General features: G+C 45.4%; 1 protein-coding gene across 3 annotated transcripts in view; it reads right to left on the reverse strand.

Annotated features, from left to right (window-relative positions):
- LOC139415752 (Fc receptor-like protein 5) overlaps positions 1 to 24,382 on the reverse strand; it is a 163,700-nt gene that overhangs the window by 34,780 nt on the left and 104,538 nt on the right. For all 3 annotated transcript variants that reach the window (XM_071163829.1, XM_071163830.1, XM_071163831.1), the window contains exon 2: positions 9,251 to 9,295. In XM_071163829.1, coding sequence (XP_071019930.1) covers positions 9,251 to 9,295 — 45 coding nt within the window. The remainder of the gene's footprint in view (positions 1 to 9,250; positions 9,296 to 24,382) is intronic.

Below are 24,382 nucleotides of genomic sequence, written 5' to 3' on the forward strand. Positions count from 1 at the left end.
AGGGTAGGTAGGATTAGTGTATGGGTAGGTAGTGTTAGTGTAGGGTAGGTAGGGTTACTGTAGGGTAGGTAGGGTTAGTGTATGGGTAGGTAGTGTTAGTGTAGGGTAGGTAGTGTTAGTGTAGGGTAGGTAGGGTTAGTTTTGGGGTAGGTAGGGTTAGTGTAGGGTAGGTAGGGTTAGTGTAGGGTAGGTAGGGTTAGTGTATGGGTAGGTAGGGTTAGTTTAGGGTAGGTAGGGTTAGTGTAGGGTAGGTAGTGTTAGTGTAGGGTAGGTAGGGTTAGTGTAGGGGTAGGTAGGGTTAGTGTAGGGTAGGTAGGGTTAGTGTAGGGTAGGTAGGGTTAGTGTAGGGTAGGTATTATTAGTGTATGGGTAGGTAGTGTTAGTGTAGGGTAGGTAGGGTTACTGTAGGGTAGGTAGGGTTAGTGTATGGGTAGGTAGTGTTAGTGTAGGGTAGTTAAGGTTACTGTAGGGTAGGTAGGGTTAGTGTAGGGGTAGGTAGGGTTAGTGTAGGGTAGGTAAGGTTACTGTAGGGTAGGTAGGGTTAGTGTAGGGGTAGGTAGGGTTAGTGTAGGGGTAGGTAGGGTTAGTGTAGGGTATGTAGGGTTAGTGTAGGGGTAGGGTAGGTATTGTTAGTGTAGGGGTAGGTAGGGTTAGTGTAGGGGTAGGTAGGTTTAGTGTAGGGTAGGTAGGGTTAGTGTAGGGTAGGTAGGGTTAGTGTAGGGGTAGGTAGTGTTATTGTAGGGTAGGTAGGGTTACTGTAGGGTAGGTAGGGTTAGTGTAGGGGTAGGTAGGGTTAGTGTAGGTTAGGTAGGGTTAGTGTAGGGTAGGTAGGGTTAGTGTAGGGTAGGTAGGGTTAGTGTATGGGTAGGTAGGGTTAGTGTAGGGTAGGTAGGGTTAGTGTAGGGTAGGTAGGGTTAGTGTAGGGTAGGTAGGGTAAATGTAGGGTAGGTAGGGTTAGTGTATGGGTAGGTAGGGTTAGTGTAGGGTAGGTAGGGTTAGTGTATGGGTAGGTAGTGTTAGTGTAGGGTAGGTAAGGTTACTGTAGGGTAGGTAGGGTTAGTGTAGGGGTAGGTAGGGTTAGTGTAGGGTAGGTAAGGTTACTGTAGGGGTAGGTAGGGTTAGTGTAGGGTAGGTAGGGTTAGTGTAGGGGTAGCTAGGGTTAGTGTAGGGTAGGTAGGGTTAGTGTAGGGTAGGTAGGGTTAGTGTAGGGGTAGGTAGTGTTAGTGTAGGGTAGGTAGGGTTAGTGTAGGTGTAGGTAGTGTTAGTGTAGGGTAGGTAGGGTTAGTGTAGGGGTAGGTAGGGTTAGTTTAGGGGTAGGTAGGGTTAGTGTAGGGGTAGGTAGTGTTAGTGTAGGGTAGGTAGTGTTAGTGTAGGGGTAGGTAGGGTTACTGTAGGGTAGGTAGGGTTAGTGTAGGGTAGGTCGTGTTAGTGTAGGGTAGGTAGGGTTAGTGTAGGGGTAGGTAGGGTTACTGTAGGGTAGGTAGGGTTAGTGTAGGTAGGTAGTGTTAGTTTGGTGTAGGTAGGGTTAGTGTAGGGGTAGGTAGGGTTAGTGTAGGGTAGGTAGGGTTAGTGTAGGGTAGGTAGGGTTAGTGTAGAGTAGGTAGGGTTAGTGTATGGGTAGGTAGGGTTAGTGTATGGGTAGGTAGGGTTAGTGTATGGGTAGGTAGGGTTAGTGTATGGGTAGGTAGGGTTAGTGTATGGGTAGGTAGGGTTAGTGTAGGGTAGGTAGGATTAGTGTATGGGTAGGTAGTGTTAGCGTAGGGTAGGTAGGGTTAGTGTATGGGTAGGTAGTGTTAGTGTAGGGTAGGTAAGGTTACTGTAGGGTAGGTAGGATTAGTTTTGGGGTAGGTAGGGTTAGTGTAGGGTAGGTAGGGTTAGTGTAGGGTAGGTAGGGTTAGTGTATGGGTAGGTAGGGTTAGTTTAGGGTAGGTAGGGTTAGTGTAGGGTAGGTAGTGTTAGTGTAGGGTAGGTAGGGTTAGTGTAGGGGTAGGTAGGGTTAGTGTAGGGTAGGTAGGGTTAGTGTAGGGTAGGTAGGGTTAGTGTAGGGTAGGTATTATTAGTGTATGGGTAGGTGGTGTTAGTGTAGGGTAGGTAGGGTTACTGAAGGGTAGGTAGGGTTAGTGTATGGGTAGGTAGTGTTAGTGTAGGGTAGTTAAGGTTACTGTAGGGTAGGTAGGGTTAGTGTAGGGGTAGGTAGGGTTAGTGTAGGGTAGGTAAGGTTACTGTAGGGTAGGTAGGGTTAGTGTAGGGGTAGGTAGGGTTAGTGTAGGGGTAGGTAGGGTTAGTGTAGGGTAGGTAGGGTTAGTGTATGGGTAGGTAGGGTTAGTGTAGGGTAGGTAGGGTTAGTGTAGGGTAGGTAGGGTTAGTGTATGGGTAGGTAGGGTTAGTGTATGGGTAGGTAGGGTTAGTGTATGGGTAGGTAGGGTTAGTGTATGGGTAGGTAGGGTTAGTGTAGGGTAGGTAGGATTAGTGTATGGGTAGGTAGTGTTAGTGTAGGGTAGGTAGGGTTACTGTAGGGTAGGTAGGGTTAGTGTATGGGTAGGTAGTGTTAGTGTAGGGTAGGTAGGGTTAGTTTTGGGGTAGGTAGGGTTAGTGTAGGGTAGGTAGGGTTAGTGTAGGGTAGGTAGGGTTAGTGTATGGGTAGGTAGGGTTAGTTTAGGGTAGGTAGGGTTAGTGTAGGGTAGGTAGTGTTAGTGTAGGGTAGGTAGGGTTAGTGTAGGGGTAGGTAGGGTTAGTGCAGGGTAGGTAGGGTTAGTGTAGGGTAGGTAGGGTTAGTGTAGGGTAGGTATTATTAGTGTATGGGTAGGTAGTGTTAGTGTAGGGTAGGTAGGGTTACTGTAGGGTAGGTAGGGTTAGTGTATGGGTAGGTAGTGTTAGTGTAGGGTAGTTAAGGTTACTGTAGGGTAGGTAGGGTTAGTGTAGGGGTAGGTAAGGTTACTGTAGGGTAGGTAGGGTTAGTGTAGGGGTAGGTAGGGTTAGTGTAGGGGTAGGTAGGGTTAGTGTAGGGGTAGGGTAGGTATTGTTAGTGTAGGGGTAGGTAGGGTTAGTGTAGGGGTAGGTAGGTTTAGTGTAGGGTAGGTAGGGTTAGTGTAGGGTAGGTAGGGTTAGTGTAGGGGTAGGTAGTGTTACTGTAGGGTAGGTAGGGTTACTGTAGGGTAGGTAGGGTTAGTGTAGGGGTAGGTAGGGTTAGTGTAGGTTAGGTAGGGTTAGTGTAGGGTAGGTAGGGTTAGTGTAGGGTAGGTAGGGTTAGTGTATGGGTAGGTAGGGTTAGTGTAGGGTAGTAAGGGTTAGTGTATGGGTAGGTAGGGTTAGTGTAGGGTAGGTAGGGTTAATGTAGGGTAGGTAGGGTTAGTGTATGGGTAGGTAGGGTTAGTGTAGGGTAGGTAGGGTTAGTGTATGGGTAGGTAGTGTTAGTGTAGGGTAGGTAAGGTTACTGTAGGGTAGGTAGGGTTAGTGTAGGGGTAGGTAGGGTTAGTGTAGGGTAGGTAAGGTTACCGTAGGGGTAGGTAGGGTTAGTGTAGGGTAGGTAGGGTTAGTGTAGGGGTAGGTAGGGTTAGTGTAGGGTAGGTAGGGTTAGTGTAGGGTAGGTAAGGTTAGTGTAGGGGTATGTAGTGTTAGTGTAGGGTAGGTAGGGTTAGTGTAGGTGTAGGTAGTGTTAGTGTAGGGTAGGTAGGGTTAGTGTAGGGGTAGGTAGGGTTAGTTTAGGGGTAGGTAGGGTTAGTGTAGGGGTAGGTAGTGTTAGTGTAGGGTAGGTAGTGTTAGTGTAGGGGTAGGTAGGGTTACTGTAGGGTAGGTAGGGTTAGTGTAGGGTAGGTCGTGTTAGTGTAGGGTAGGTAGGGTTAGTGTAGGGGTAGGTAGGGTTACTGTAGGGTAGGTAGGGTTAGTGTAGGTAGGTAGTGCTGGTTTGGTGTAGGTAGGTAGTGCTGGTTTGGTGTAGGTAGGGTTAGTGTAGGGGTAGGTAGGGTTAGTGTAGGGTAGGTAGGGTTAGTGTAGGGGTAGGTAGGGTTAGTGTAGGGTAGGTAGGGTTAGTGTAGGGTAGGTAGGGTTAGTGTAGAGTATGTAGGGTTAGTGTAGGGTAGGTAGGGTTAGTGTAGGATAGGTAGGGTTAGTGTAGGGTAGGTAGGGTTAGTGTATGGGTAGGTAAGGTAAGCGTAGGGTAGGTAGGGTTAGCGTAGGGTAGGTAGGGTTAGTGTATGGGTAGGTAGGGTTAGTGTAGGGTAGGTAGGGTTAGTGTATGGTTAGGTAGGGTTAGTGTAGGGTAGGTAGGGTTAGTGTAGGGGTAGGTAGGGTTAGTGTAGGGTAGGTAGGGTTACTGTAGGGTAGGTAGGGTTAGTGTATGGGTAGGTAGTGTTAGTGTAGGGTAGGTAAGGTTAGTGTAGGGTAGGTAGGGTTAGTGTAGGGTAGGTAGGGTTAGTGTATGGGTAGGTAGGGTTAGTTTAGGTAGGTAGGGTTAGTGTAGGGTAGGTAGTGTTAGTGTAGGGTAGGTAGGGTTAGTGTAGGGGTAGGTAGGGTTAGTGTAGGGTAGGTAGGGTTAGTGTAGGGTAGGTAGGGTTTGTGTAGGGTAGGTATTATTAGTGTATGGGTAGGTAGTGTTAGTGTAGGGTAGGTTGGGTTACTGTAGGGTAGGTAGGGTTAGTGTATGGGTAGGGAGTGTTACTGTAGGGTAGGTAGGGTTAGTGTAGGGGTAGGTAGGGTTAGTGTAGGGTAGGTAAGGTTACTGTAGGGTAGGTAGGGTTAGTGTAGGGGTAGGTAGGGTTAGTGTAGGGGTAGGTAGGGTTAGTGTAGGGTATGTAGGGTTAGTGTAGGGGTAGGGTAGGTATTGTTAGTGTAGGGGTAGGTAGGGTTAGTGTAGGGGTAGGTAGGTTTAGTGTAGGGTAGGTAGGGTTAGTGTAGGGTAGGTAGAGTTAGTGTAGGGGTAGGTAGTGTTATTGTAGGGTAGGTAGGGTTACTGTAGGGTAGGTAGGGTTAGTGTAGGGTTAGGTAGAGTTAGTGTAGGGTAGGTAGGGTTAGTGTAGGGTAGGTAGGGTTAGTGTAGGGTAGGTAGGGTTAGTGTATGGGTAGGTAGGGTTAGTGTATGGGTAGGTAGGGTTAGTGTAGGGTAGGTAGGGTTAGTGTAGGGTAGGTAGGGTTAGTGTAGGGTAGGTAGGGTTAGTGTATGGGTAGGTAGGGTTAGTGTAGGGTAGTAAGGGTTAGTGTATGGGTAGGTAGGTTTAGTGTAGGGGTAGGTAGGGTTAGTGTAGGGTAGGTAAGGTTACTGTAGGGTAGGTAGGGTTAGTGTAGGGGTAGGTAGGGTTAGTGTAGGGGTAGGTAGGGTTAGTGTAGGGTAGGTAGGGTTAGTGTAGGGGTAGGTAGGTTTAGTGTAGGGTAGGTAGGGTTAGTGTAGGGTAGGTAGGGTTAGTGTAGGGGTAGGTAGTGTTATTGTAGGGTAGGTAGGGTTACTGTAGGGTAGGTAGGGTTAGTGTAGGGGTAGGTAGGGTTAGTGTAGGGTAGGTAGGGTTAGTGTAGGGTAGGTAGGGTTAGTGTAGGGTAGGTAGGGTTAGTGTAGGGTAGGTAGGGTTAGTGTAGGGTAGGTAGGGTTAGTGTATGGGTAGGTAGGGTTAGTGTAGGGTAGGTAGGGTTAGTGTAGGGTAGGTAGGGTTAGTGTGTGGGTAGGTAGGGTTAGTGTGTGGGAAGGTAGGGTTAGTGTATGGGAAGGTAGTGTTAGTGTAGGGTAGGTAGGGTTACTGTAGGGTAGGTCGGGTTAGTGTAGGGGTAGGTCGGGTTAGTGTAGGGTAGGTAAGGTTACTGTAGGGTAGGTAGGGTTAGTGTAGGGTAGGTAGGGTTAGTGTAGGGGTAGGTAGGGTTAGTGTAGGGTAGGTAGGGTTAGTGTAGGGGTAGGTAGGGTTAGTGTAGGGTAGGTAGGGTTAGTGTAGGGTAGGTAGGGTTAGTGTAGGGGTAGGTAGTGTTAGTGTAGGGGTAGGTAGGGTTAGTGTAGGGGTAGGTAGTGTTAGTGTAGGGTAGGTAGGGTTAGTGTAGGTGTAGGTAGTGTTAGTGTAGGGTAGGTAGTGTTAGTGTAGGGGTAGGTAGGGTTACTGTAGGGTAGGTAGTGTTAGTGTAGGGTAGGTCGTGTTAGTGTAGGGTAGGTCGTGTTAGTGTAGGGTAGGTAGGGTTAGTGTAGGGGTAGGTAGGGTTACTGTAGGGTAGGTAGGGTTACTGTAGGGGTAGGTAGTGTTAGTGTAGGGTAGGTAGGGTTAGTGTAGGGGTAGGTAGGGTTAGTGTGGGGTAGGTAGGGTTAGTGTGGGGTAGATAGGGTTAGTGTGGGGTAGATAGGGTTAGTGTGGGGTAGATAGGGTTAGTGTGGGGTAGATAGGGTTAGTGTGGGGTAGATAGGGTTAGTGTGGGGTAGATAGGGTTAGTGTGGGGTAGATAGGGTTAGTGTGGGGTAGATAGGGTTAGTGTGGGGTAGATAGGGTTAGTGTGGGGTAGATAGGGTTAGTGTGGGGTAGATAGGGTTAGTGTGGGGTAGATAGGGTTAGTGTGGGGTAGATAGGGTTAGTGTGGGGTAGATAGGGTTAGTGTGGGGTAGATAGGGTTAGTGTGGGGTAGATAGGGTTAGTGTGGGGTAGATAGGGTTAGTGTGGGGTAGATAGGGTTAGTGTGGGGTAGATAGGGTTAGTGTGGGGTAGATAGGGTTAGTGTGGGGTAGATAGGGTTTGTGTGGGGTAGATAGGGTTAGTGTGGGGTAGATAGGGTTAGTGTGGGGTAGATAGGGTTAGTGTGGGGTAGATAGGGTTAGTGTGGGGTAGATAGGGTTAGTGTGGGGTAGATAGGGTTAGTGTGGGGTAGATAGGGTTAGTGTGGGGTAGATAGGGTTAGTGTGGGGTAGATAGGGTTAGTGTGGGGTAGATAGGGTTAGTGTGGGGTAGATAGGGTTAGTGTGGGGTAGATAGGGTTAGTGTGGGGTAGATAGGGTTAGTGTGGGGTAGATAGGGTTAGTGTGGGGTAGATAGGGTTAGTGTGGGGTAGATAGGGTTAGTGTGGGGTAGATAGGGTTAGTGTGGGGTAGATAGGGTTAGTGTGGGGTAGATAGGGTTAGTGTGGGGTAGATAGGGTTAGTGTGGGGTAGATAGGGTTAGTGTGGGGTAGATAGGGTTAGTGTGGGGTAGATAGGGTTAGTGTGGGGTAGATAGGGTTAGTGTGGGGTAGATAGGGTTAGTGTGGGGTAGATAGGGTTAGTGTGGGGTAGATAGGGTTAGTGTGGGGTAGATAGGGTTAGTGTGGGGTAGATAGGGTTAGTGTGGGGTAGATAGGGTTAGTGTGGGGTAGATAGGGTTAGTGTGGGGTAGATAGGGTTAGTGTGGGGTAGATAGGGTTAGTGTGGGGTAGATAGGGTTAGTGTGGGGTAGATAGGGTTAGTGTGGGGTAGATAGGGTTAGTGTGGGGTAGATAGGGTTAGTGTGGGGTAGATAGGGTTAGTGTGGGGTAGATAGGGTTAGTGTGGGGTAGATAGGGTTAGTGTGGGGTAGATAGGGTTAGTGTGGGGTAGATAGGGTTAGTGTGGGGTAGATAGGGTTAGTGTGGGGTAGATAGGGTTAGTGTGGGGTAGATAGGGTTAGTGTGGGGTAGATAGGGTTAGTGTGGGGTAGATAGGGTTAGTGTGGGGTAGATAGGGTTAGTGTGGGGTAGATAGGGTTAGTGTGGGGTAGATAGGGTTAGTGTGGGGTAGATAGGGTTAGTGTGGGGTAGATAGGGTTAGTGTGGGGTAGATAGGGTTAGTGTGGGGTAGATAGGGTTAGTGTGGGGTAGATAGGGTTAGTGTGGGGTAGATAGGGTTAGTGTGGGGTAGATAGGGTTAGTGTGGGGTAGATAGGGTCAGTGTGGGGTAGATAGGGTCAGTGTGGGGTAGATAGGGTCAGTGTGGGGTAGATAGGGTTAGTGTGGGGTAGATAGGGTTAGTGTGGGGTAGATAGGGTTAGTGTGGGGTAGATAGGGTTAGTGTGGGGTAGATAGGGTTAGTGTGGGGTAGATAGGGTTAGTGTGGGGTAGATAGGGTTAGTGTGGGGTAGATAGGGTTAGTGTGGGGTAGATAGGGTTAGTGTGGGGTAGATAGGGTTAGTGTGGGGTAGATAGGGTTAGTGTGGGGTAGATAGGGTTAGTGTGGGGTAGATAGGGTTAGTGTGGGGTAGATAGGGTTAGTGTGGGGTAGATAGGGTTAGTGTGGGGTAGATAGGGTTAGTGTGGGGTAGATAGGGTTAGTGTGGGGTAGATAGGGTTAGTGTGGGGTAGATAGGGTTAGTGTGGGGTAGATAGGGTTAGTGTGGGGTAGATAGGGTTAGTGTGGGGTAGATAGGGTTAGTGTGGGGTAGATAGGGTTAGTGTGGGGTAGATAGGGTTAGTGTGGGGTAGATAGGGTTAGTGTGGGGTAGATAGGGTTAGTGTGGGGTAGATAGGGTTAGTGTGGGGTAGATAGGGTTAGTGTGGGGTAGATAGGGTTAGTGTGGGGTAGATAGGGTTAGTGTGGGGTAGATAGGGTTAGTGTGGGGTAGATAGGGTTAGTGTGGGGTAGATAGGGTTAGTGTGGGGTAGATAGGGTTAGTGTGGGGTAGATAGGGTTAGTGTGGGGTAGATAGGGTTAGTGTGGGGTAGATAGGGTTAGTGTGGGGTAGATAGGGTTAGTGTGGGGTAGATAGGGTTAGTGTGGGGTAGATAGGGTTAGTGTGGGGTAGATAGGGTTAGTGTGGGGTAGATAGGGTTAGTGTGGGGTAGATAGGGTTAGTGTGGGGTAGATAGGGTTAGTGTGGGGTAGATAGGGTTAGTGTGGGGTAGATAGGGTTAGTGTGGGGTAGATAGGGTTAGTGTGGGGTAGATAGGGTTAGTGATAGTGATATTAACCCATACAAATGAAGGGTAGTATGGAGATATATATAGATATTATCTCACATCACAGAGTAATGAATGAAGAGACATTTTACAATTATAGAACAGGTGATGAATATAGACAAATTATACTATTATAGAACAGGTGATCAATATAGAGAAATGTTACTATTATAGAACAGGTGATGAATATAGAGAAATGTTACTATTATAGAACAGGTGATGAATATAGAGAAATGTTAATATTATAGAACAGGTGATGGATATAGAGAAATGTTACTATTATAGAACAGGTGATGAATATAGAGAAATGTTACTATTATAGAAAAGGTGATGAATATAGAGAAATGTTACTATTATAGGACAGGTGAGGAATATAGAGAAATGTACTCACCTCCACCTTGTCCGAGGCTACAGTATACCAGAGTACTCAACAGCACTGAAACACACAGAGAGAACAATCACTATGGTACATGATGTAAACACTGAAACACACAAAGAGAACTATCACTATGGTACATTATGTAAACACTGAAACACACAGAGAGAACTATCACTATGGTACATGATGTAAACACTGAAACACAGAGAGATAACTATCACTATGGTACATGATGTAAACACTGAAACACACAGAGAGAACTATCACTATGCTACATGATGGAAACACTGAAACACACAGAGAGAACTATCACTATGGTACATGATGTAAACACTGAAATACACAGAGAGAACTATCACTATGGTACATGATGTAAACACTGAAACACACAGATAGGACTATCAATATGGTACATGATGGAAACACTGAGCTGCACCACAGTAACAGAGATAACAATTAATAGTATATTGACACATATACATTAATCTAATTAACATAATACAAACAACTGCTATTTCCCCAATATGGAAAGAAGAGACTCAGATACAGACTAATATTACCCCACTTTGGAAAGAGGAGACTCAGATACAAACTAATATGACCCCACTATGGAAAGAAGAGACTCAGATACAGACTAATATGACCCCACTTTGGAAAGAGGAGACTCAGATACAAACTAATATGACCCCACTATGGAAAGAGGAGACTCAGCTACAAACTAATATGACCCCACTATGGAAAGAGGAGACTCAGCTACAAACTAATATGACCCCACTATGGAAAGAGGAGACTCTCAGATACAAACTAATATGATCCCACTATGGAAAGAGGAGACTCTCAGATACAAACTAATATGATCCCACTATGGAAAGAGGAGACTTTCAGATACAAACTAATATGACCCCACTATGGAAAGAGGAGACTCTCAGCTACAAACTAATATGACCCCTCTATGGAAAGGGGAGACTCTCAGCCAAAAACTCATGTGAACCCAAAATGGAAAGAGGAGATTCTCAGCTACAAACTAATATGACCCCACTATGGAAAGGGGAGACTCTCAGCTACAAACTAATATGACCCCACTATGGAAAGGGGAGATTCTCAGCCAAAAACTCATATGAACCCAAAATGGAAAGAGGAGACTCTCAGATACAAACTAATATAACCCCACTGTGGAAAGGGGAGACTCAGCTACAAACTAATATGACCCCACTATGGAAAGGAGACCCAGCTACAAACTAATTTGACCCCACTATGGAAACAGGAGACCTCTCAGATACAGACTAATATAACCCTACTATGGAAAGGGGAGACTCAGCTACAAACTAATATGACCCCACTATGGAAAGGAGACCCAGCTACAAACTAATTTGACCCCACTCTGGAAACAGGACTCAGCTACAAACTAATAGGACCCCACTATGGAAAGATGACTCAGCTTGAAACTAAAATGACCCCACTATGGAGAGGAGACTCAGATACAAACTAATTTGACCCCCCTTATGGAAAGATGAGACTCAGCGACAAACTAATATGACCCCACTATGGAAAGAGGAGAGAATCAGCTACAAACTAATATGACCCCACTCTGGAAAGAGGAGCCTCAGCTTCAAACTAATATGGCCCCACTATGGAAAGGGGAGACTCTCAGGTACAAACTAATATGACCCCACTATGGAAAGGGGAGCCTCTCAGCTACAAACTAATATGACCCCACTATGGAAAGGGGAGCCTCTCAGCTACAAACTAATATGACCCCACTATGGAAAGAGGAGGCTCTCAGCTACAAACTAATATGACCCCACTCTGGATACAGGACTCAGCTACATACTAATATGACCCCACTATGGAAAGAGGAGACTCTCAGCTACAAACTAATATGACCCCATTACGGAAAGGGGAGACTCTCAGCTACAAACTAATATGACCCCACTATGGAAAGGAGACTCAGATACAAACTAATTTGACCCCCCCCCCCCCCCCCCCCCCCCCTATGGAAAGATGAGACTCAGCTACAAACTAATATGACCCCACTATGGAAAGAGGAGACTCAGCTTCAAACTAATATGACCCCACTATGGAAAGATGAGCCTCTCAGCTACAAACTAATATGACCCCACTATGGAAAGAGGAGACTCAGATACAAACTAATATGACCCCACTATGGAAAGGGGAGACTCTCAGCTACAAACTATTATGACCCCACTATGGAAAGGAGACCCAGCTACAAACTAATTTGACCCCACTCTGGAAACAGGACTCAGCTACAAACTAATATGACCCCACTATGGAAATAGGAGACTCTCAGCTACAAACTAATATCACCCCAATATGGAAAGGAAAGACTCTCAGCTACAAACTAATATGACCCCACTATGGAAAGAGAAGACTCTCAGCTACAAACTAATATGACCCCATTATGGAAAGGAGAGTCTCTCAGCTACAAACTAATATGACCCCATTATGGAAAGGAGAGACTCTCAGCTACAAACTAATATCACCCCACTTTGGAAATAGGAGACTCTCAGATTCAAACTAATATAACCTCACTATGGAAAGGGGAGACTATGAGCTACAAACTAACATGACCCCACTATGGAAAGGGGAGACTCAGATACAAACTAATATGACCCCACTGTGGAAAGGGGAGACTCTCAGCTACTACCTAAAATGACCCCGCTTTGGAAAGGAGCACTCAGCTACAAACTAATTTGACCCCACTCTGGAAAGAGGAGAGAATCAGCTACAAACTAATATGACCCCACTCTGGAAAGAGGAGCCTCAGCTTCAAACTAATATGGCCCCACTATGGAAAGGGGAGACTCTCAGGTACAAACTAATATGACCCCACTATGGAAAGGGGAGCCTCTCAGCTACAAACTAATATGACCCCACTATGGAAAGGGGAGCCTCTCAGCTACAAACTAATATGACCCCACTATGGAAAGAGGAGGCTCTCAGCTACAAACTAATATGACCCCACTCTGGATACAGGACTCAGCTACATACTAATATGACCCCACTATGGAAAGAGGAGACTCTCAGCTACAAACTAATATGACCCCATTACGGAAAGGGGAGACTCTCAGCTACAAACTAATATGACCCCACTATGGAAAGGAGACTCAGATACAAACTAATTTGACCCCCCCCCCCCCCCCCCCCTATGGAAAGATGAGACTCAGCTACAAACTAATATGACCCCACTATGGAAAGAGGAGACTCAGCTTCAAACTAATATGACCCCACTATGGAAAGATGAGCCTCTCAGCTACAAACTAATATGACCCCACTATGGAAAGAGGAGACTCAGATACAAACTAATATGACCCCACTATGGAAAGGGGAGACTCTCAGCTACAAACTATTATGACCCCACTATGGAAAGGAGACCCAGCTACAAACTAATTTGACCCCACTCTGGAAACAGGACTCAGCTACAAACTAATATGACCCCACTATGGAAATAGGAGACTCTCAGCTACAAACTAATATCACCCCAATATGGAAAGGAAAGACTCTCAGCTACAAACTAATATGACCCCACTATGGAAAGAGAAGACTCTCAGCTACAAACTAATATGACCCCATTATGGAAAGGAGAGTCTCTCAGCTACAAACTAATATGACCCCATTATGGAAAGGAGAGACTCTCAGCTACAAACTAATATCACCCCACTTTGGAAATAGGAGACTCTCAGATTCAAACTAATATAACCTCACTATGGAAAGGGGAGACTATGAGCTACAAACTAACATGACCCCACTATGGAAAGGGGAGACTCAGATACAAACTAATATGACCCCACTGTGGAAAGGGGAGACTCTCAGCTACTACCTAAAATGACCCCGCTTTGGAAAGGAGCACTCAGCTACAAACTAATTTGACCCCACTCTGGAAAGAGGAGAGAATCAGCTACAAACTAATATGACCCCACTCTGGAAAGAGGAGCCTCAGCTTCAAACTAATATGGCCCCACTATGGAAAGGGGAGACTCTCAGGTACAAACTAATATGACCCCACTATGGAAAGGGGAGCCTCTCAGCTACAAACTAATATGACCCCACTATGGAAAGGGGAGCCTCTCAGCTACAAACTAATATGACCCCACTATGGAAAGAGGAGGCTCTCAGCTACTAACTAATATGACCCCACTCTGGATACAGGACTCAGCTACATACTAATATGACCCCACTATGGAAAGAGGAGACTCTCAGCTACAAACTAATATGACCCCATTACGGAAAGGGGAGACTCTCAGCTACAAACTAATATGACCCCACTATGGAAAGGAGACTCAGATACAAACTAATTTGACCCCCCCCCCCCCCCCTATGGAAAGATGAGACTCAGCTACAAACTAATATGACCCCACTATGGAAAGAGGAGACTCAGCTTCAAACTAATATGACCCCACTATGGAAAGATGAGCCTCTCAGCTACAAACTAATATGACCCCACTATGGAAAGAGGAGACTCAGATACAAACTAATATGACCCCACTATGGAAAGGGGAGACTCTCAGCTACAAACTATTATGACCCCACTATGGAAAGGAGACCCAGCTACAAACTAATTTGACCCCACTCTGGAAACAGGACTCAGCTACAAACTAATATGACCCCACTATGGAAATAGGAGACTCTCAGCTACAAACTAATATCACCCCAATATGGAAAGGAAAGACTCTCAGCTACAAACTAATATGACCCCACTATGGAAAGAGAAGACTCTCAGCTACAAACTAATATGACCCCATTATGGAAAGGAGAGTCTCTCAGCTACAAACTAATATGACCCCATTATGGAAAGGAGAGACTCTCAGCTACAAACTAATATCACCCCACTTTGGAAATAGGAGACTCTCAGATTCAAACTAATATAACCTCACTATGGAAAGGGGAGACTATGAGCTACAAACTAACATGACCCCACTATGGAAAGGGGAGACTCAGATACAAACTAATATGACCCCACTGTGGAAAGGGGAGACTCTCAGCTACTACCTAAAATGACCCCGCTTTGGAAAGGAGCACTCAGCTACAAACTAATTTGACCCCACTCTGGAAACAGGACTCAGCTACAAACTAATATGACCCCATTATGGAAAGGGGAGACTCTCAGCTACAAACTAATTTGACCCCAATATGGAAATAGGAGACTCTCAGATACAAACTAATATGACCCCACTATGGAAAGGAGAGACTCTCAGCTACAAACTAATATGACCCCACTATGGAAATGGGAGACTCTCAGCTACAAACTAAAATGACCCCACTATGGAAAGGAGACTCAGATACAAACTAATTTGACCCCCCTTATGGAAAGATGAGACTCAGCGACAAACTAATATGACCCCACTATGGAAAGAGGAGACTCAGCTACAAACTAATATGACCCCACTCTGGAAAGAGGAGCCTCAGCTTCAAACTAATATGGCCCCACTATGGAAAGGGGAGACTCTCAGGTACAAACTAATATGACCCCACTATGGAAAGGGGAGCCTCTCAGCTACAAACTAATATGACCCCACTATGGAAAGAGGAGACTCTCAGCTACAAACTAATATGACCCCACTCTGGATACAGGACTCAGCTACATACTAATATGACCCCACTATGGAAAGAGGAGACTCTCAGCTAAAAACTAATATGACCCCATTACGGAAAGGCGAGACTCTCAGCTACAAACTAATATGACCCCACTATGGAAAGGGGAGACTCTCCGCTACAAACTAAAATGACCCCACTATGGAAAGGAGACTCAGATACAAACTAATTTGAACCCCCCCCCCCCCCTATGGAAAGATGAGACTCAGCTACAAACTAATATGACCCCACTATGGAAAGAGGAGACGCTCAGCTACAAACTAATATGACCCCACTCTGGAAAGAGGAGACTCAGCTTCAAACTAATATGACCCCACTGTGGAAAGGGGAGACTCTGATACAAATGAATATAACCCAACTATGGGAATGGGAGACTCTCAGCTACTACCTAAAATGACCCCGCTTTGGAAAGGAGCACTCAGCTACAAACTAATTTGACCCCACTCTGGAAAGAGGAGACTCTCAGCTACAAACTAATATGACCCCACTCTGGAAAGAGGAGACTCAGCCTCAAACTAATATGACCCCACTATGGAAAGAGGAGCCTCTCAGCTACAAACTAATATGACCCCACTATGGAAAGAGGAGACTCAGATACAAACTAATATGACCCCACTATGGAAAGGGGAGACTCTCAGCTACAAACTAATATGACCCCACTATGGAAAGGAGACCCAGCTACAAACTAATTTGACCCCACTCTGGAAACAGGACTCAGCTACAAACTAATATGACCCCACTATGGAAATAGGAGACTCTCAGCTACAAACTAATATCACCCCAATATGGAAAGAGGAGACTCTCAGATACAGACTAATATGACCCCATTATGGAAAGGAGAGACTCTCAGCTACAAACTAATATGACCCCACTATGGAAAGAGGAGACTCTCAGATACAAACTAATATAACCCCACTATGGAAAGGGGAGACTCAGCTACAAACTAATATGACCCCACTATGGAAAGGAGACCCAGCTACAAACTAATTTGACCCCACTATGGAAACAGGAGACTCTCAGATACAGACTAATATAACCCTACTATGGAAAGGGGAGACTCAGCTACAAACTAATATGACCCCACTATGGAAAGGAGACCCAGCTACAAACTAATTTGACCCCACTCTGGAAACAGGACTCAGCTACAAACTAATAGGACCCCACTATGGAAAGATGAGACTCAGATACAAACTAATTTGACCCCCCTTATGGAAAGATGAGACTCAGCGACAAACTAATATGACCCCACTATGGAAAGAGGAGACTCAGCTACAAACTAATATGACCCCACTCTGGAAAGAGGAGCCTCAGCTTCAAACTAATATGGCCCCACTATGGAAAGGGAAGACTCTCAGGTACAAACTAATATGACCCCACTATGGAAAGGGGAGCCTCTCAGCTACAAACTAATATGACCCCACTATGGAAAGAGGAGACTCTCAGCTACAAACTAATATGACCCCACTCTGGATACAGGACTCAGCTACAAACTAATATGACCCCACTATGGAAAGGGGAAACTCTCCGCTACAAACTAAAATGACCCCACTATGGAAAGGAGACTCAGATACAAACTAATTTGACCCCCCCCCCCCCCCCCCTATGGAAAGATGAGACTCCCACTATGGAAAGAGGAGACTCTCAGCTGCAAACTAATATGACCCCACTCTGGAAAGAGGAGACTCAGCTTCAAACTAATATGACCCCACTATGGAAAGAGGAGCCTCTCAGCTACAAACTAATATGACCCCACTATGGAAAGAGGAGACTCAGATACAAACTAATATGACCCCACTATGGAAAGGGGAGACTCTCAGCTACAAACTAATATGACCCCACTATGGAAAGGAGACCCAGCTACAAACTAATTTGACCCCACTCTGGAAACAGGACTCAGCTACAAACTAATATGACCCCACTATGGAAATAGGAGACTCTCAGCTACAAACTAATATCACCCCAATATGGAAAGAGGAGTCTCTCAGCTACAAACTAATATGACCCCATTATGGAAAGGAGAGACTCTCAGCTACAAACTAATATGACCCCACTATGGAAAGAGGAGAGTCTCTCAGCTACAAACTAATATGACCCCATTATGGAAAGGAGAGACTCTCAGCTACAAACTAATCTGACCTCACTCTGGAAATAGGAGACTCTCAGATTCAAACTAATATAACCCCACTATGGAAAGGGGAGACTCAGATACAAACTAATATGACCCCACTGTGGAAAGGGGAGACTCTGATACAAATGAATATAACCCAACTATGGGAATGGGAGACTCTCAGCTACTACCTAAAATGACCCCGCTTTGGAAAGGAGCACTCAGCTACAAACTACTTTGACCCCACTCTGGAAACAGGACTCAGCTACAAACTAATATGACCCCATTATGGAAAGGGGAGACTCTCAGCTACAAACTAATATGACCCCAATATGGAAATAGGAGACTCTCAGATACAAACTAATATGACCCCACTATGGAAAGGGGAGACTCTCAGCTACAAACTAATATGACCCCACTATGGAAAGGGGAGACTCTCAGCTACAAACTAAAATGACCCCACTATGGAAAGGAGACTCAGATACAAACTAATTTGACCCCCCCCCCTATGGAAAGATGAGACTCAGCTACAAACTAATATGACCCCACTATGGAAAGATGAGACTAAGCCACAAACTAATATGACCCCACTATGGAAAGGGGAGACTCTCAGCTACAAACTAATATGACCCCACTATGGAAATGGGAGAATCTGAGCTACGAACGAACATGACCCCACTATGGAAAGGGGAGACTCTCAGCTACAAACTAATCTGACCCCACTATGGAAACAGGACTCAGCTACAAACTAATATGACCCCACTATGGAAAGAGGAGACTCTCAGCTACAAACTAATATGACCCCACTATGGAAAGGGGAGACTCTCAGATACAAACTAATATGACCCCACTCTGGAAAGAGGAGCCTCAGCTTCAAACTAATATGGCCCCACTATGGAAAGGGAAGACTCTCAGGTACAAACTAATATGACCCCACTATGGAAAGGGGAGCCTCTCAGCTACAAACTAATATGACCCCACTATGGAAAGAGGAGACTCTCAGTTACAAACTAATATGACCCCACTCTGGATACAGGACTCAGCTACAAACTAATATGACCCCACTATGGAAAGGGGAGACTCTCCGCTACAAACTAAAATGACCCCACTATGGAAAGGAGACTCAGATACAAACTAATTTGACCCCCCCCCCCCCCCCCCTATGGAAAGATGAGACTCAGCTACAAACTAATATGACCCCACTCTGGATACAGGACTCATCTACATACTAATATGACCCCACTATGGAAAGAGGAGACTCTCAGCTAAAAACTAATATGACCCCATTACGGAAAGGCGAGACTCTCAGCTACAAACTAATATGACCCCACTATGGAAAGGGGAGACTCTCCGCTACAAACTAAAATGACCCCACTATGGAAAGGAGACTCAGATACAAACTAATTTGAACCCCCCCCCCCCCCCTATGGAAAGATGAGACTCAGCTACAAACTAATATGACCCCACTATGGAAAGAGGAGACTCTCAGCTACAAACTAATATGACCCCACTCTGGAAAGAGGAGACTCAGCTTCAAACTAATATGACCCCACTATGGAAAGAGGAGCCTCTCAGCTACAAACTAATATGACCCCACTATGGAAAGAGGAGACTCAGATACAAACTAATATGACCCCACTATGGAAAGGGGAGACTCTCAGCTACAAACTAATATGACCCCACTATGGAAAGGAGACCCAGCTACAAACTAATTTGACCCCACTCTGGAAACAGGACTCAGCTACAAACTAATATGACCCCACTATGGAAATAGGAGACTCTCAGCTACAAACTAATATGACCCCACTATGGAAAGGGGAGACTCTCAGCTACAAACTAATATGACCCCACTATGGAAAGGAGACCCAGCTACAAACTAATTTGACCCCACTCTGGAAACAGGACTCAGCTACAAACTAATATGACCCCACTATGGAAATAGGAGACTCTCAGCTACAAACTAATATCACCCCAATATGGAAAGAGGAGACTCTCAGATACAGACTAATATGACCCCATTATGGAAAGGAGAGACTCTCAGCTACAAACTAATATGACCCCACTATGGAAAGAGGAGACTCTCAGATACAAACTAATATAACCCCACTATGGAAAGGGGAGACTCAGCTACAAACTAATATGACCCCACTATGGAAAGGAGACCCAGCTACAAACTAATTTGACCCCACTATGGAAACAGGAGACTCTCAGATACAGACTAATATAACCCTACTATGGAAAGGGGAGACTCAGCTACAAACTAATATGACCCCACTATGGAAAGGAGACCCAGCTACAAACTAATTTGACCCCACTCTGGAAACAGGACTCAGCTACAAACTAATAGGACCCCACTATGGAAAGATGAGACTCAGATACAAACTAATTTGACCCCCCTTATGGAAAGATGAGACTCAGCGACAAACTAATATGACCCCACTATGGAAAGAGGAGACTCAGCTACAAACTAATATGACCCCACTCTGGAAAGAGGAGCCTCAGCTTCAAACTAATATGGCCCCACTATGGAAAGGGAAGACTCTCAGGTACAAACTAATATGACCCCACTATGGAAAGGGGAGCCTCTCAGCTACAAACTAATATGACCCCACTATGGAAAGAGGAGACTCTCAGCTACAAACTAATATGACCCCACTCTGGATACAGGACTCAGCTACAAACTAATATGACCCCACTATGGAAAGGGGAGACTCTCCGCTACAAACTAAAATGACCCCACTATGGAAAGAGGAGACTCAGCTACAAACTAATATGACCCCACTCTGGAAAGAGGAGCCTCAGCTTCAAACTAATATGGCCCCACTATGGAAAGGGAAGACTCTCAGGTACAAACTAATATGACCCCACTATGGAAAGGGGAGCCTCTCAGCTACAAACTAATATGACCCCACTATGGAAAGAGGAGACTCTCAGCTACAAACTAATATGACCCCACTCTGGATACAGGACTCAGCTACAAACTAATATGACCCCACTATGGAAAGGGGAGACTCTCCGCTACAAACTAAAATGACCCCACTATGGAAAGGAGACTCAGATACAAACTAATTTGACCCCCCCCCCCCCCCCCCCATGGAAAGATGAGACTCAGCTACAAACTAATATGACCCCACTATGGAAAGAGGAGACTCTCAGCTGCAAACTAATATGACCCCACTCTGGAAAGAGGAGACTCAGCTTCAAACTAATATGACCCCACTATGGAAAGAGGAGCCTCTCAGCTACAAACTAATATGACCCCACTATGGAAAGAGGAGACTCAGATACAAACTAATATGACCCCACTATGGAAAGGGGAGACTCTCAGCTACAAACTAATATGACCCCACTATGGAAAGGAGACCCAGCTACAAACTAATTTGACCCCACTCTGGAAACAGGACTCAGCTACAAACTAATATGACCCCACTATGGAAATAGGAGACTCTCAGCTACAAACTAATATCACCCCAATATGGAAAGAGGAGTCTCTCAGCTACAAACTAATATGACCCCATTATGGAAAGGAGAGACTCTCAGCTACAAACTAATATGACCCCACTATGGAAAGAGGAGAGTCTCTCAGCTACAAACTAATATGACCCCATTATGGAAAGGAGAGACTCTCAGCTACAAACTAATCTGACCTCACTTTGGAAATAGGAGACTCTCAGATTCAAACTAATATAACCCCACTATGGAAAGGGGAGACTCAGATACAAACTAATATGACCCCACTGTGGAAAGGGGAGACTCTGATACAAATGAATATAACCCAACTATGGGAATGGGAGACTCTCAGCTACTACCTAAAATGACCCCGCTTTGGAAAGGAGCACTCAGCTACAAACTAATTTGACCCCACTCTGGAAACAGGACTCAGCTACAAACTAATATGACCCCATTATGGAAAGGGGAGACTCTCAGCTACAAACTAATATGACCCCAATATGGAAATAGGAGACTCTCAGATACAAACTAATATGACCCCACTATGGAAAGGGGAGACTCTCAGCTACAAACTAATATGACCCCACTATGGAAAGGAGACTCAGATACAAACTAATTTGACCCCCCCCCCCTATGGAAAGATGAGACTCAGCTACAAACTAATATGACCCCACTATGGAAAGATGAGACTAAGCCACAAACTAATATGACCCCACTATGGAAAGGGGAGACTCTCAGCTACAAACTAATATGACCCCACTATGGAAAGAGGAGACTCTCAGATACAAACTAATATGACCCCACTATGGAAATGGGAGAATCTGAGCTACGAACGAACATGACCCCACTATGGAAAGGGGAGACTCTCAGCTACAAACTAATCTGACCCCACTATGGAAACAGGACTCAGCTACAAACTAATATGACCCCACTATGGAAAGAGGAGACTCTCAGCTACAAACTAATATGACCCCACTATGGAAAGGGGAGACTCTCAGATACAAACTAATATGACCCCACTCTGGAAAGAGGAGCCTCAGCTTCAAACTAATATGGCCCCACTATGGAAAGGGAAGACTCTCAGGTACAAACTAATATGACCCCACTATGGAAAGGGGAGCCTCTCAGCTACAAACTAATATGACCCCACTATGGAAAGAGGAGACTCTCAGCTACAAACTAATATGACCCCACTCTGGATACAGGACTCAGCTACAAACTAATATGACCCCACTATGGAAAGGGGAGACTCTCCGCTACAAACTAAAATGACCCCACTATGGAAAGGAGACTCAGATACAAACTAATTTGACCCCCCCCCCCCCCCCCTATGGAAAGATGAGACTCAGCTACAAACTAATATGACCCCACTATGGAAAGAGGAGACTCTCAGCTACAAACTAATATGACCCCACTCTGGAAAGAGGAGACTCAGCTTCAAACTAATATGACCCCACTATGGAAAGAGGAGCCTCTCAGCTACAAACTAATATGACCCCACTATGGAAAGAGGAGACTCAGATACAAACCAATATGACCCCACTATGGAAAGGGGAGACTCTCAGCTACAAACTAATATGACCCCACTATGGAAAGGAGACCCAGCTACAAACTAATTTGACCCCACTCTGTAAACAGGACTCAGCTACAAACTAATATGACCCCACTATGGAAATAGGAGACTCTCAGCTACAAACTAATATCACCCCAATATGGAAAGAGGAGTCTCTCAGCTACAAACTAATATGACCCCATTATGGAAAGGAGAGACTCTCAGCTACAAACTAATATGACCCCACTATGGAAAGAGGAGACTCTCAGCTACAAACTAATATGACCCCATTATGGAAAGGAGAGACTCTCAGCTACAAACTAATCTGACCTCACTTTGGAAATAGGAGACTCTCAGATTCAAACTAATATAACCCCACTATGGAAAGGGGAGACTCAGATACAAACTAATATGACCCCGCTTTGGAAAGGAGCACTCAGCTACAAACTAATTTGACCCCACTCTGGAAACAGGACTCAGCTACAAACTAATATGACCCCATTATGGAAAGGGGAGACTCTCAGCTACAAACTAATATGACCCCAATATGGAAATAGGAGACTCTCAGATACAAACTAATATGACCCCACTATGGAAAGGGGAGACTCTCAGCTACAAACTAATATGACCCCACTATGGAAAGGGGAGACTCTCAGCTACAAACTAAAATGACCCCACTATGGAAAGGAGATTCAGATACAAACTAATTTGACCCCCCCCCCCCCCCCTATGGAAAGATGAGACTCAGCTACAAACTAATATGACCCCACTATGGAAAGATGAGACTAAGCCACAAACTAATATGACCCCACTATGGAAAGGGGAGACTCTCAGCTACAAACTAATATGACCCCACTATGGAAAGAGGAGACTCTCAGATACAAACTAATATGACCCCACTATGGAAATGGGAGAATCTGAGCTACAAACGAACATGACCCCACTATGGAAAGGGGAGACTCTCAGCTACAAACTAATCTGACCCCACTATGGAAACAGGACTCAGCTACAAACTAATATGACCCCACTATGGAAAGAGGAGACTCTCAGCTACAAACTAATATGACCCCACTATGGAAAGGGGAGACTCTCAGATACAAACTAATATCACCCCATTATGGAAAGGAGAGACTCTCAGCTACAAACTAATCTGACCCCACTTTGGAAATAGGAGACTCTCAGATTCAAACTAATATAACCCCACTATGGAAAGGGGAGACCATGAGCTACAAACTAATATGACCCCACTGTGGAAAGGGGAGACTCTGATACAAATTAATATAACCCAACTATGGGAATGGGAGACTCTCAGCTACTACCTAAAATGACCCCGCTTTGGAAAGGAGCACTCAGCTACAAACTAATTTGACCCCACTCTGGAAACAGGACTCAGCTACAAACTAATATGACCCCATTATGGAAAGGGGAGACTCTCAGCTACAAACTAATATGACCCCAATATGGAAATAGGAGACTCGCAGATACAAACTAATATGACCCCACTATGGAAAGGGGAGACTCTCAGCTACAAACTAATATGACCCCACTATGGAAAGGGGAGACTCTCAGCTACAAACTAAAATGACCCCACTATGGAAAGGAGACTCAGATACAAACTAATTTGACCCCCCCCCCCCCTATGGAAAGATGAGACTCAGCTACAAACTAATATGACCCCACTATGGAAAGATGAGACTAAGCCACAAACTAATATGACCCCACTATGGAAAGGGGAGACTCTCAGCTACAAACTAATATGACCCCACTATGGAAAGAGGAGACTCTCAGCTACAAACTAATATGACCCCATTATGGAAATGGGAGACTCTCAGCTACAAACTAATATGACCCCACTATGGAAATAGGAGACTCTCAGATACAAACTAATATGACCCCACTATGGAAATGGGAGAATCTGAGCTACGAACGAACATGACCCCACTATGGAAAGGGGAGACTCTCAGCTACAAACTAATCTGACCCCACTATGGAAACAGGACTCAGCTACAAACTAATATGACCCCACTATGGAAAGAGGAGACTCTCAGCTACAAACTAATATGACCCCACTATGGAAAGGGGAGACTCTCAGATACAAACTAATTTGACCCCCCCCCCCCCTATGGAAAGATGAGACTCAGCTACAAACTAATATGACCCCACTATGGAAAGATGAGACTAAGCCACAAACTAATATGACCCCACTATGGAAAGGGGAGACTCTCAGCTACAAACTAATATGACCCCACTATGGAAAGAGGAGACTCTCAGATACAAACTAATATGACCCCACTATGGAAATGGGAGAATCTGAGCTACAAACGAACATGACCCCACTATGGAAAGGGGAGACTCTCAGCTACAAACTAATCTGACCCCACTATGGAAACAGGACTCAGCTACAAACTAATATGACCCCACTATG

The sequence above is a fragment of the Oncorhynchus clarkii genome, chromosome 9 (assembly GCF_045791955.1).
Source record: "Oncorhynchus clarkii lewisi isolate Uvic-CL-2024 chromosome 9, UVic_Ocla_1.0, whole genome shotgun sequence".
Lineage (NCBI taxonomy): Eukaryota > Metazoa > Chordata > Actinopteri > Salmoniformes > Salmonidae > Oncorhynchus > Oncorhynchus clarkii.